At 55.5% G+C, this 11,159-nt stretch overlaps 1 protein-coding gene across 2 annotated transcripts in view; it reads left to right on the top strand.

The window, feature by feature from the left end:
- RGS5 (regulator of G-protein signaling 5) overlaps positions 1-5,649 on the top strand; it is a 10,524-nt gene extending 4,875 nt beyond the window's left edge. The window contains exons 2-5 of one of the 2 annotated variants that reach the window (XM_009892805.1): positions 1,025-1,135; positions 4,371-4,432; positions 4,537-4,703; positions 5,227-5,649. In XM_009892805.1, coding sequence (XP_009891107.1) covers positions 1,025-1,135; positions 4,371-4,432; positions 4,537-4,703; positions 5,227-5,388 — 502 coding nt within the window. In that variant the 3' untranslated portion in view covers positions 5,389-5,649. Of the gene's footprint in view, positions 1-1,024; positions 1,136-4,370; positions 4,433-4,536; positions 4,719-5,226 lie in introns of both variants that reach the window. The other variant, XM_009892804.1, reaches the window with a different exon arrangement.
- Positions 5,650-11,159: the final 5,510 nt, after the last annotated feature.

The raw sequence follows: 11,159 nt of genomic DNA, 5'->3' as shown, positions 1-11,159 counted from the left end.
CTGCTGGCAGCACGCGTTGCCGGTGGTCCTCAAGAGAGCAATAGAAAAAGAATATAATCCTAATAAAAGCGCCTAGAAAGGAGGAAGCCCCCAGCCGTGAGTGCTTGGGTGGGTCAGGAGTGGCACAGAGCACACCAAGGAGTGTTTCACCCTGATTTTGGCAAGTGTAGAGGTGCGTGCTAACCTACGTGTTAGCAATAGCATCCCCCAGGAGAGGGAGGATTTTGGCTGCGTGGTGTGAGGGTGCCCGGCAGCAGGGCGCTGGGCTCGAGGGCTGCACCCTGCATCGCTGCAGGCACAGCAGCGACCTCAAAAAGCTCAGGGGATGTGATGGGGACAGTTTCCCACTCCCTCTGGCTGCAGACCAGGACCTGGGGAGGGCACGCTGCTCCGGAGGCGGGCTCGAGGGCTGCACCCTGCATCGCTGCAGGCACAGCAGCGACCTCAAAAAGCTCAGGGAATGTGATGGGGACAGTTTCCCATTCCCTCTGGCTGCAGACAAGGACCTGGGGAGGGCACACTGCTCCGGAGGTGTTACATGGGTGTTGCGGGGCTGGTGGGTGCAGTGTGGGATGGGGCTCAGCGTGGGGCAGGCAGTGCCCAGCACAGCACCCCGCTCGGCCTCCTCTGGGAGGGAGCTCCTTCATCTCCTCGCCAGCGTTTCCTTGGGGCACATCACTATAGAAACTGAGTGCTACACACGCATCCCCTAATTCGGCCTGAGAGCAGCCCGCCAGCTCCGCTGATACAATTATCCCGGCCACAGATGGGGACAAAGCAAAGAGATTGAGATCAAGAGCTGCCGCTAATTCTGCGTGCCCGGCTTGAAATGCCTCAGCCAGGCGCCTTTACAGCATTAGGGTCCATTTGTCCGTGTGTAATTAATTACACAGCTTTGTACCTCAGCAGCAGCCATGCCGGGGTCCGTGCCTGGCGGGGGGGTGTCCATGCAGGCGCAGGGCAGAGACCATCCCCGCTGTCCTATCCCTCCGCCTGACCAGCCTCTGCTCCTTCCCTCCCACAGGGCCAAGGAGATCAAGACCAAGCTTGGCACACTGCTCCAGAAGCCCGACTCAGCCATTGACTTCATCATCCCTTACCCGGAGAAGCCGGAGAAGCCGCCCAAGGCCCAGAAGTGAGTACCGCGCTGGGGCAGGCTGTGATGGTGCCTGTGCCTGGCCGGGGGGTGGATGTGAGCCCTTTTAGGATGCAGAGGAGCTAAAGCCCCTGCTGTGGGGCCTGGGGTGGGCACAGCGGGCTTTACGTGGCAGGTGGCTTGTGGCACGCTCCTGGTGACCCACCGGCTAGGTGCGGGCTCTGAGAGTTACGTCAAGGCATCATAAGACGTGTCAGGCAATACAGCTCTACAGAAACCAGATTTCTTGTGGAAACTCAATTTACTTTTGATGAGATTTCACATTCATTCGATAAAGGTTTTGCCAAAGGCATACGGACTTCTCTGAGTCACCCGCCTCAGCCCCGAGGTGCCAGCCTCACACAACCTGGTGGCTTCAGGGCAGCAGCATGTCCTTGAGCTGGGTGCACGGCTCTATGGTGCGATGCCTGGCTCTGGGCAGTTCTGTGATGATGGCACCGTCTCACTTTATTGCCTTTGTCCTGAGCCTCTGCTCTCCGGCACCGAGCTGGTGTAACGACGAAGCAAAGCAGAGGAGAAGCTAGAGAGGCTGATGGGCTGTGCCACAGGAGTAACAGTTCAACAGAGGTAAAATAAACCTTTAAAATAAATGTTAGCTCAATCTAAAAGCAGGATGGCTTCCTGGACATAGAGTGATGGCCTCACCCAGCGTATCTCCAGCCCAGCCTCAGGCAGCTGAGCCAAGTACCTGAGCCGCTGCCCAGTCGCTCCTCTGCCACCCCTCAGCCCTGCTGCCATCGAAATGGATGCAGATGATCCTCCTGGAGACCCCTGCCTCTGCCCCAAGGATTTCCTCCCCGTCCTTGAGCTGCACCCAGACGCACACAGTGCTGGAGGACCCAGGTCTAACAGCACCCAGGCTATCTAACCTGCTGGAGGTTGGCGAGGTTGACTGGCCCAGCCAGCCTTGCTCACGGCACTGGGAACAAGGCCTCATCTCGAAGGGTGCAAGTGGCCATGTCACGACTAAAACCAGGGGAGGCGCTTGCCTCCTGTGCCCTCTTCACAAGGCCAGGCTTCTATTTCCACTACAAAATCACAACTTTTTGCTTTGCACCAGTCCCTCCCTCCACATTCCCCTTCAGCCTGGGCTATGTTACTCTAAACCATCAACGCTCCTCCAAAGGATTGCTAAAAGCCCACAACAAACCCCAAACCCAACCCCAACGTGCAGACGAGCACCTCACTCACCCTGATACAAGCCCGCAGAGACCTGCAGTCACGTTGCTGGCTGCAGCACGCGGGGACACTGGCCAGCACGGTGCCTGCCCACCACAGCGCTGCGCCGAGAGAGCTGCCCGGGCCAGGCAGGGCAGGCAGAGCCCTGACGGACGGCATGTTTCACGCTCAGTCACTGCCGCGCCCTGGATGCCTCTGCAAAGGAGACACGTTTGTCCCCATTAGCTGTCCCCACCGAAAGCTGGAGAACATCTTCACTCCCCGCTGGTTGGAGTTGTTGTCTTCTCCTGCGCTGCGCTATTGCGCAGCCTTGGTATCACTCACCCATCAGCATCTCACCCACAGTTAATATCATCCCTGGGATATTCAGCTAATGGAAAAGTGAATTTGGCAGTTTCCAGGAAATCTGGGTTGTGTTGGGTCGCTGCAGCGATGCTCCCCCTCACCAGGGGTGGGGAGGCACCTGGGAGGAATATGTAGGCAGGGAGAGCTTTTGATCCTTGATGGGAAGCGGAAATGCAATTTGAGGTCCAGAAAGCAAAAGCTCAGATCCCCCATCATAGTCTTCACTGCTGGGTGCTGGTGGTTTGATGACAAATGAGGGCTGGATACCCAACCTGAGCTTGTCCTGCTGGCTGCTCCCTCCTCGCACCCAGGGATGCTCTGCTCACCCAGAGAGTTTCAGCCCTGACACCTGCCCCTGTGGCAACAAAACCAGCCTGAGCTGCAGGGCCACCCATGGGGAGTGGGGATGGTCTGCAGTGAGCCCAGCGGTGGCATTGGGGGGCTTCCTTTCCCCTCCAGCACCAGGCATCAGCCGTGGTGGGCAGCAGGGCAGGCAGGAGCTCTGTGCCCCCGGGGCAGCTTGCTCAAACTCTTCTGAGCTTAAAAAAAACAACCCCAAAACCACAAACAAAAACCCCACAACCCTCTTTAGTCACCAAAAAAAAAAAAAAAAAAAGAGGAAAAGCCACGCACATGAAAAACGCAGAAGGTTTTCACTGGAGAGGGAGGGAGCCGAGGCTGGTGTCCTGCCTCACCACAGGGCATGGGAATGGGGTGGGAGGGCCGTGGGGGTGGAGTGGCATGGACCCTGGCTCTGGCAGTGCAGGGCTGGCAGGATCCGGGCCCCCCTGCCCCTCCCTGGTGAGGAGCATCCTTCCCTACCCCAGCAGAAAAACCATAGGGATGCTTCCCAGCTGCCTGCAGAGCCCCCTGCTCTGCCCTCCTGTACTGGGTGCTGGGGCAAGGAGGGGGCCCGCGGCTGCAGAGGGGACTCACTTGGTGGTTCAGCCACATCTCTGCTCAAAGCATGGGGGAATTAGCTGGTCCTCACCTCCCCTGGCACTAAGCTCTCCCTGGGAGGAGGGTACTCATGCTGCGATGCAGCAGCATCTCCATTGCTCAACCATCGCCCCCGCTCTGCAACAGTCTGTGTTGCTGGTTACTCCATTCGTCCCCATTTTTAAAGGAATTTAGGGGAATTTTGAAGGGATTACATAGGGGCCCCCAACATAAGAACCTGCACCTGTTGGAGTGGGTCCAGAGGAGGGCCACAAAGATGATCAGAGGGCTGGAGCACCTCTTCTGTGAGGACAGGCTGAGAGAGTTGGGGTTATTGTGGCCTTTCAGCACTTAAAGGGGGCCTACAGGAAAGATGGGGAGAGAATCTTTATCAGGGAGTGTAGCAACAGGACGAGGGGTGACAGTTTTAAACTGAAAGGTAGATTTAGATTAGATATTAGGAAGAAATTTTTCACTCTGAGGGTGGTGAGGCATAGGAATAGGTTGCCCAGAGAAGTTGTGGATGCCCCATCGCTGGAAGTGTTCAAGTCCAGGCTGCATGGGGCTTTGAGTAACCACGGTCTAGTGTAAAGTGTCCCTGCCCATGGCAGGGGGGTTGGAACTAGATGACCTTTAAGGTCCCTTCCAACTCTAACCGTTCTATGATTCTATGGATTATTTAAAAACCTGGAGCCCAGACCACGGTTGTGTGGTGAGCATGGACTACCTGGGCTTTCTTTACTTCCTTCAGGCCATCACCGGAGGAGGCTCTGCAGTGGCGCGATTCCCTGGAGAAGCTCCTGCAAAACCCCTGTAAGTTGACATCCCCCTATCCTATGTCCACCTCCACAGTGCTCAGTGAGAGCTCAGCCCCCCTGGGACCCGCAACACTCAGTGAGGGCCTGTTCCCCCCGCAGATGGGCTCACCAGCTTCCGCAGCTTCCTGCGCTCTGAGTTCAGCGAGGAGAACGTCGAGTTTTGGGTGGCCTGTGAGGACTACAAGAAAACCAAGTCCCCCGTGAAGATGGTGGAGAAGGCCAAGAAGATCTACGAGGAGTTCATCCAGACTGAGGCACCCAAAGAGGTCAGTGGCGACAGGGCAGGAGACAGTGCTGGGAGGGATGAGGCTGCTGCCCAGGTGGCCTCCATCCCAAAGGAGAGCGATGGCTGCAGGGCACACCGTACCGTGACTGAGTGGCTCAGAGGGCTGTACCCTTGGTGGGGGGCAGCCCCATCCCCATGGGCTGCACTCGCACCCTTCACAGCCCTGGTGCCCCTGTTGACATGCTCAACCTCTGCTGGGTTGCTTCCTGCCACAGGCACCTCCAGCATATGCCTGTCCCCCTCTCCCCACAGAGGGCTTACGTTAATCACAAGGGATGACAATCTGTGGTAGCCCTCAACCCAGAGCTACCTCTGCTGCAGGGTAGACCTCATCCTTCATTGCAGATTTGCCACCAATAATTCCCCCAAACAAGTAAACCTGCTTCAGTCCCTCCCCATAACCTCTGTGTGTTTGTTGGTGGTACAGAGCAGGCGAGGGGAAGATGCCATCACCCACTCCTCGCAAAGGCAGGGTCCCCATCCCTCTTACATTCCCACCACAGGTGAACATTGATCACTTCACCAAGGCTGTGACCATGAAGAACCTGGTGGAACCATCACCGAGCAGCTTTGACATGGCCCAGAAGAGGATCTTTGCCCTGATGGAGAAAGACTCCCTGCCCAGATTTGTGCGGTCGGAGTTTTATCAGGAGTTAATCAAGTAGCAATGCAGCAGGGCTGTGCGAGGCGTTCCCCACGGGCGGTCCCACTGCTTCTATCTAAACACCTGCCCCTTCTCCTGCAGCCGCTTTGCTTTCTTGATACCACCCTAAAAGAGCACCCAGGGGTGTCGCTAAACATCTCCCCCTGTGCTTTGGACTGTCAGATAGCCCAGTGTTTCCTCTCTTACAGTCTTTTTCCTCTCCCACAAAAGACCAATTAGCAGAAACCCCTGGTGATCCCCCCTGGGTTTGGGACCCAGAAGGGCAGTGGAGCAGCCCCAGCCCCGCAGTGACCGGGAACCACCCGGGCAGCCGGCGCATCCCTGGCACCGTGGGGCTCGGCTTTAGTCGGAGGCTCTGAGGCACCGGCTCTGCCTTCTTGGCATTTCTTAGGACATGACAGTTTTTCTCCCAGTTTTGCCCATATCGCTGGCTTGGCCCAGGCTCACTTCCCACCTCCCACCTCCCCAGGGTGTTGCTGAGGCTGCAGAGGGTACCCTACGGGTCCTCCCAACCCTGGCTAAGTCCAGCGTGCATGCAGCCCCGGGGTGCGGGGTGGGTGACGTCCACCACGCGACTGGCATCACCTTGTCTTCAGAAAGCAGCCCACCAGCAGACACAGTGACGGCGGTACGGCAGGGACCGCAGTGAGGCATGAGGGGTGGGTAGAGCGAGCCTGCAGCACCGCTTCCCCAGCGACTCTGCTTGGAGTGACCTGTGAGACAGCCCGTTTGCTTCACGCTAAAGTCAGTAAAGAGGATAAAACGAGATCTGTTTGTTCAAAACACCGGGACTGTTTAGCCACCCAGCCCTCCCACTCGCTCCAACCACTTGCATGACGCCCTGAGCTCACAGCCTGTGCCCGTGTCCCCAGTGCCTACGCGCGGCCCTGAGCAATGCTGGTGGCTGGTGGCATGCTTGGATTGCAGCTCCGAGGGTGTTGCTGCAGTGGTTTCTTGCTCCAGTTGCTTCTCTCTGCAGCAGGCACGCCGAAGTGGTACTTCTGCACAAACCCAATCGAGGGGCATCGATTAGAGGAGGGAAGGAAAATCATGCTGGGGGAAATAATGCTGCTAATTGCAACTGCTCCAATTCAATTAAAAAAACCCCAAGCAACCCAAAACCCAAACACAAAACTGTCATTGGAAATACGAAAAATAAACCCCTGTCTTCTTGAACAGACGGCAAACTCCGCTGAGTTTGTGTACCCTGCATCTCTCTCTCCTGTCTCCTCCCGTCTGCCCAGGACACATGTTTCCATAAGGCTGTCTCCAAAAGCAACCAGCTCTTTCCAAATGATTCAAAGCCAGCCTGCCGTCCGCTACCAGAAGAAATCACATCTGAGGACAGGGCGAGGGCGTACGTGAAAGGTGCCTGGGTTGTCATTTCATCCTTGAGGCGAATGCCATGACCCCCTGGGCTCCGTGGGGCCTGGATGTTTCATGCCTGCAATGGTTTCCTGGTTTCAGCATCCGCAGGGCCGTGGCTTGCAACGAGCACGCCGTGGGCATCGACCTGCCCAGCCGGCAACCCGACAGATGTGGGCAAAATAAGAAGCAACTGTGCTCCCAGAAGGCAGCAGCTCGGACCAGCCACCCCCTTCCGCCCCCCCCCCGAAGGCTGCTCAACCTCAACTGCAAGTCATGAGACTCCACGCCAAACGCCATAACATAAACAAGGGGTTTGCCAGCCTCTGCAAGACTTTCAAAATCTGATCAAAACCCCACCAGCCCCAAATATTTACACATTGTCACTATGGCGATGAAGAGAAAATACATCCCGAGCTGCAGGAAGTGGGCTGCGTTTTCCAGGCGGGGACGGGGAAGGATGGAGGCCATCGCAAACGTGACTGGTTATTTTTTTCCCCTCTGGAGCCAATGTCCTGAGAAAGTCAGTGCTGAAGCAGCAGTGGGTGATGCTCATGGGGCATTCCTCTGCGGCGAGCGTGGGGAGGCAGCTTGGGTAGCCCAAAAGAGCCGCAAAGAAGCCCCTGAGTGGCAGGAGGGTTCCGTCGAAAGGTCACAGGATCCCCCCTGGCAGCACCCACTGCCCAGAGCTGGTGGGCGACAAGGGGGAGGCAGGAGCAGGGCCGGGGTGCGGGAGCGGGGGCTTGGCCAGCCCTTCTGCCCTGCTGCCACCGCCTCTGCCCCCCCCTGCTCCCTGCACCCTCCTAACGTCGCCATGAACTGGTGTCAAGATAACTGGGTTCAGCATGTCCAAGCTCCCCGTTCACGGTGTGACTCATGGAAACGCAAAACCAAACAGGCCGCCCTGCAGAAAGACCCAGATCTTTCATTTTTACTTAATCCTTTGGCAGCTATTTCCGGATGCCCTCACACAATTCACACTTAAATGCCAACGCCAGGATGCTGCTGGGGGCTGGCTTGCTACGCGCCATCAAAACCCGAGATGTCACTAGCTGCCACAGTGCCGTGCGGGGCAGGGAGAAAGTGTCTGGGTATGTACGTGCCGAAAAGAAGGGTGGAGGCTGGATTCAGGAGAGGTGAAACAGTTCTATTGGAAATCCCTCCCCAGCTCGATTTCTGCTCAAATGCTGGAAGCCTACTTTAGGGATGATTGAACAGGTACCAGTGAGCTACTGGGTGGCCATAAAATGTGGCCCCTGAAGCATTTTGGAGCTCTCAGGAAGTTGTGTTTGTGTAGAAGGGTCGTTTGGCTAATTACTCAAGGCAGGCTCACCCCAGAAATGCAGCAATGCCTGTACCCACCCCACAGCCGAGCTTTCCACAGGCCCAGAGGTATTCACTGTCGGGCTGATACCAACCGGCATATTTCTGGTAGGAAATACTTAAGGTATTTTATCGCTCTTGCTCTTGTGAAATTTGGCATATGTATGAGCACTATACACACAACATGGTACATCTGTATCCCTATAGTCATATATACATATACACACACACTCCTAACATACATACATACATACATACTCCTAACGTGGGCATCTGGATCCCCAGTGAGTCAGAGAGTTAAAAAGCAGAGTTTCTGGATATTGTGCTTGGGGTCCATCACAGAGATGAGTGTGAGTGGGTTTAACACCGTCCCAGACCCCGTTGAGGGAAACCTTGGCCATCCACCCAAGTGAACATGAAGGTGCATCTTCTAAAACATCCTCCGAAATCACCCTGTGCCCGTGGTCGCTGGGTGCCTGCAACCCCAACGTGTCCAGGCGCCTGAGCTGGTGCAGGAGGCAGGTCTCGTGCTGAGGGACCCCAACCCCTGCCGTGGGGCAAGGCAACCCCATGCTGCAGCCGGGGTCCCCGGGCACCAGATGCTGCCCCCGTGCCTTCCCGGTGACTGGTCCCCACCACGGGGACATGTGGAGGAGGGCTCCCCGCAGCTGCACCCCTTGGATTAACGCCAGGGGATCATTTGCTGTGTATTTTCTGGTTACTTCTGTGACCCGGAGCCTTGCACCTCACCGGCCATGGTGTGAATCACCCAGCTCTCCACCAGCATGCCAAGGCAGGGCTCTGCCAGTGCTGCCTGGTCCCAGCCTTAGGGACAGCCAAAGCCAGCGAGGCAGCGGGTGGGAGCTGCCCACGAGGTGCTGAAAGTGTCCCAGGGCTCACCACAGTCCTTGGTCACTCCCTGGAGGGTGCTGAGCGCTGTGGCCAAGGGCTGAAGCAAGGTCAGGAGGAGGGATGGGCTCCTCACACCCACGAGCAGTAGGTTTTCAGTCTGGTGTTCTCTGTGTGGTTTCCACTACAGATCTTAACGTGGGGAAGACGCGGGGCACGGGTGTGCGGTGAGGAAATGGTTGTGTTAACCCATATTCTTGTACCACTCAGTAATCCACACATAAACATGTATTTCTGCTACTATCTCGATGGACTATTCATTTTGTCTCTTTGCACTGACAGCACGGTGTTTCCTCACCCTCTACAGGGCACTCCCAGAACTTGTGCCCAAAAGCCCTGACAAGACCAAAGGCCTCCGAGAGCTTCTTTCTGCTACAACAGTTGTGGTGGTGTCTCAGGAAACTGCGAAGGGATTAATAATATCACCCCAGGAGGGAACTCCCCAGTGCCGGTGTGGCACAGGCATCCTCAGCCCCACTGCCCGGTGCTGCCGTGGGCTTCGGCTCGCAGAGTCGTCTCACAGGCCAGCAGCGGCCACGGTGGCTGCAGGGACAGGGGCTGAGCAAGAGCCAGTCCTGCTTGTCCCCAGCCGTGCTGCCTTTGGGCGGCAGCTCCCCCCTCGCAGGGTTTGGGCCCACAGACAGGTTGAGCTCTGAGCTAAAACATGTTCCCCTCTGGAGCTGTGGGTGGGAAAACATCTGCAGTGAGGAGGTGCTCCTTCACATTCCCCCCTCCGAGGCTGTCAAGGCGGTCTCATGCTCACCCCAGCCCCTCAGCAAGGATGGTGGTCCCTGTGCTGAGCTCGCCGTCAGGCACCGCACGGACCCCAAAAAGCCCAGCATCCCCCAGGCTCATGGTGCCAAGGGTACCTGAAGGATATAATGGCTGTTTCACCTTTCCATAATTTAAAACAACCTCTGAGTGAAGCCATTTGTAAAATGATTTTTTAGAGTAACCTTGGCCAATGAGGTGCATCTCCATGCATTTTCTTTGGTTCACCCAATGGCATTTTAGAAGGGACTAATGCAAACATTTTTATTTAGAATGTATTCATTGTTACTTAAATATCAATACAGTTTTTGCAATAGTTATCGAGAGTTCCCAGTACCAGGGGAAAATAAAAGATAGCCACATGCTTGGCTATGTTCAGAGCTTTAGCAAGCCTCTCCGTCTCTTAGCTGAACATGCAGGGGTGGTATGTGTCAGTACAATCTAATAAATATGAAATAAAGCAAACGTCGAAAGAGATGTTTCTCTGTGGGCCTGGACGTGCCTACTGGAGAACCATGGCCTCCTCCTGCCGTGTCAAAACCCCGGTGTGAGAACTGTTGTCTGGACTGGGATGCAGAGTGAGGAATACACGGTTGTCAGAGCAGCAATATTCAACTGAGGAGAGACCAAGGGTTGGGGGAAAGTGTCACCGACAGCCATGGCGACTGCTCGTAGCAGGCGGTCCCCTGTGATACCCAGGCTGGCCAGTGATACCCAGTACTGCGGCCCGAGACAGCAAGCCCTGCGTCTATTCCTTGTGCCTCCAACTGCAGGTCAGTGTCAGTCCCAAAGCCTCCAGTGAAGGCCGTGTCTAACCTCAGCAATTAAAAAGTAAGCTACCTTCTGGCAAAGCCCAGGAGCAGTAATGAGACCGACACATTCCTCCTACCATCTTCAGGAAAAAAGGGAGTCATGCTACTACTGAATTATAAACACACATAAATAACGTTAAAAAAAAAAAAATAATACATTTTCAAGTACTCCCAGGCAGGGTTTTTCCTCCCCACCTGTTGTGGTAGTGGTCCTATTCCATCACAAACTGCTCTGTACAAGCCAGAGCAGGCAAACCTGAATGCAGGTGGCAATCCCAGAGTTAGTAATATACAACTGCCAAGTCTGGGAGAGAAGGAATACGTTTCTGTTCTGCTCAGCTATGGTATTAAACCTGGGAGCATGAAGGACACAATTAATAATATATGAAATAATGAACCTCCCCCAAAATAACAGCTCTGTACAGCCCTAGGAAAGATCCTTGGCCAACATAAACTAGATGCTACAGAAGAAGAAGCAGCCAGAGGGGAGAGTTTCCCTGCGATTGTAGCTGTGCTGATTGAAGGAGGCTGTTTGTCTGAAAAGGTTTGGTCTCCCTTCAAGAAAGAGTAGGAGCTCTTCCTATGTCTGATT

The sequence above is a fragment of the Charadrius vociferus genome, unplaced genomic scaffold (genome assembly GCF_000708025.1).
Source record: "Charadrius vociferus isolate BGI_N301 unplaced genomic scaffold, ASM70802v2 scaffold39, whole genome shotgun sequence".
Classification (NCBI taxonomy): Eukaryota; Metazoa; Chordata; class Aves; order Charadriiformes; family Charadriidae; genus Charadrius; species Charadrius vociferus.
The sequence above is the reverse complement of the archived record's forward strand: the minus strand, read 5'-3'. Positions and strand labels throughout refer to the sequence as shown.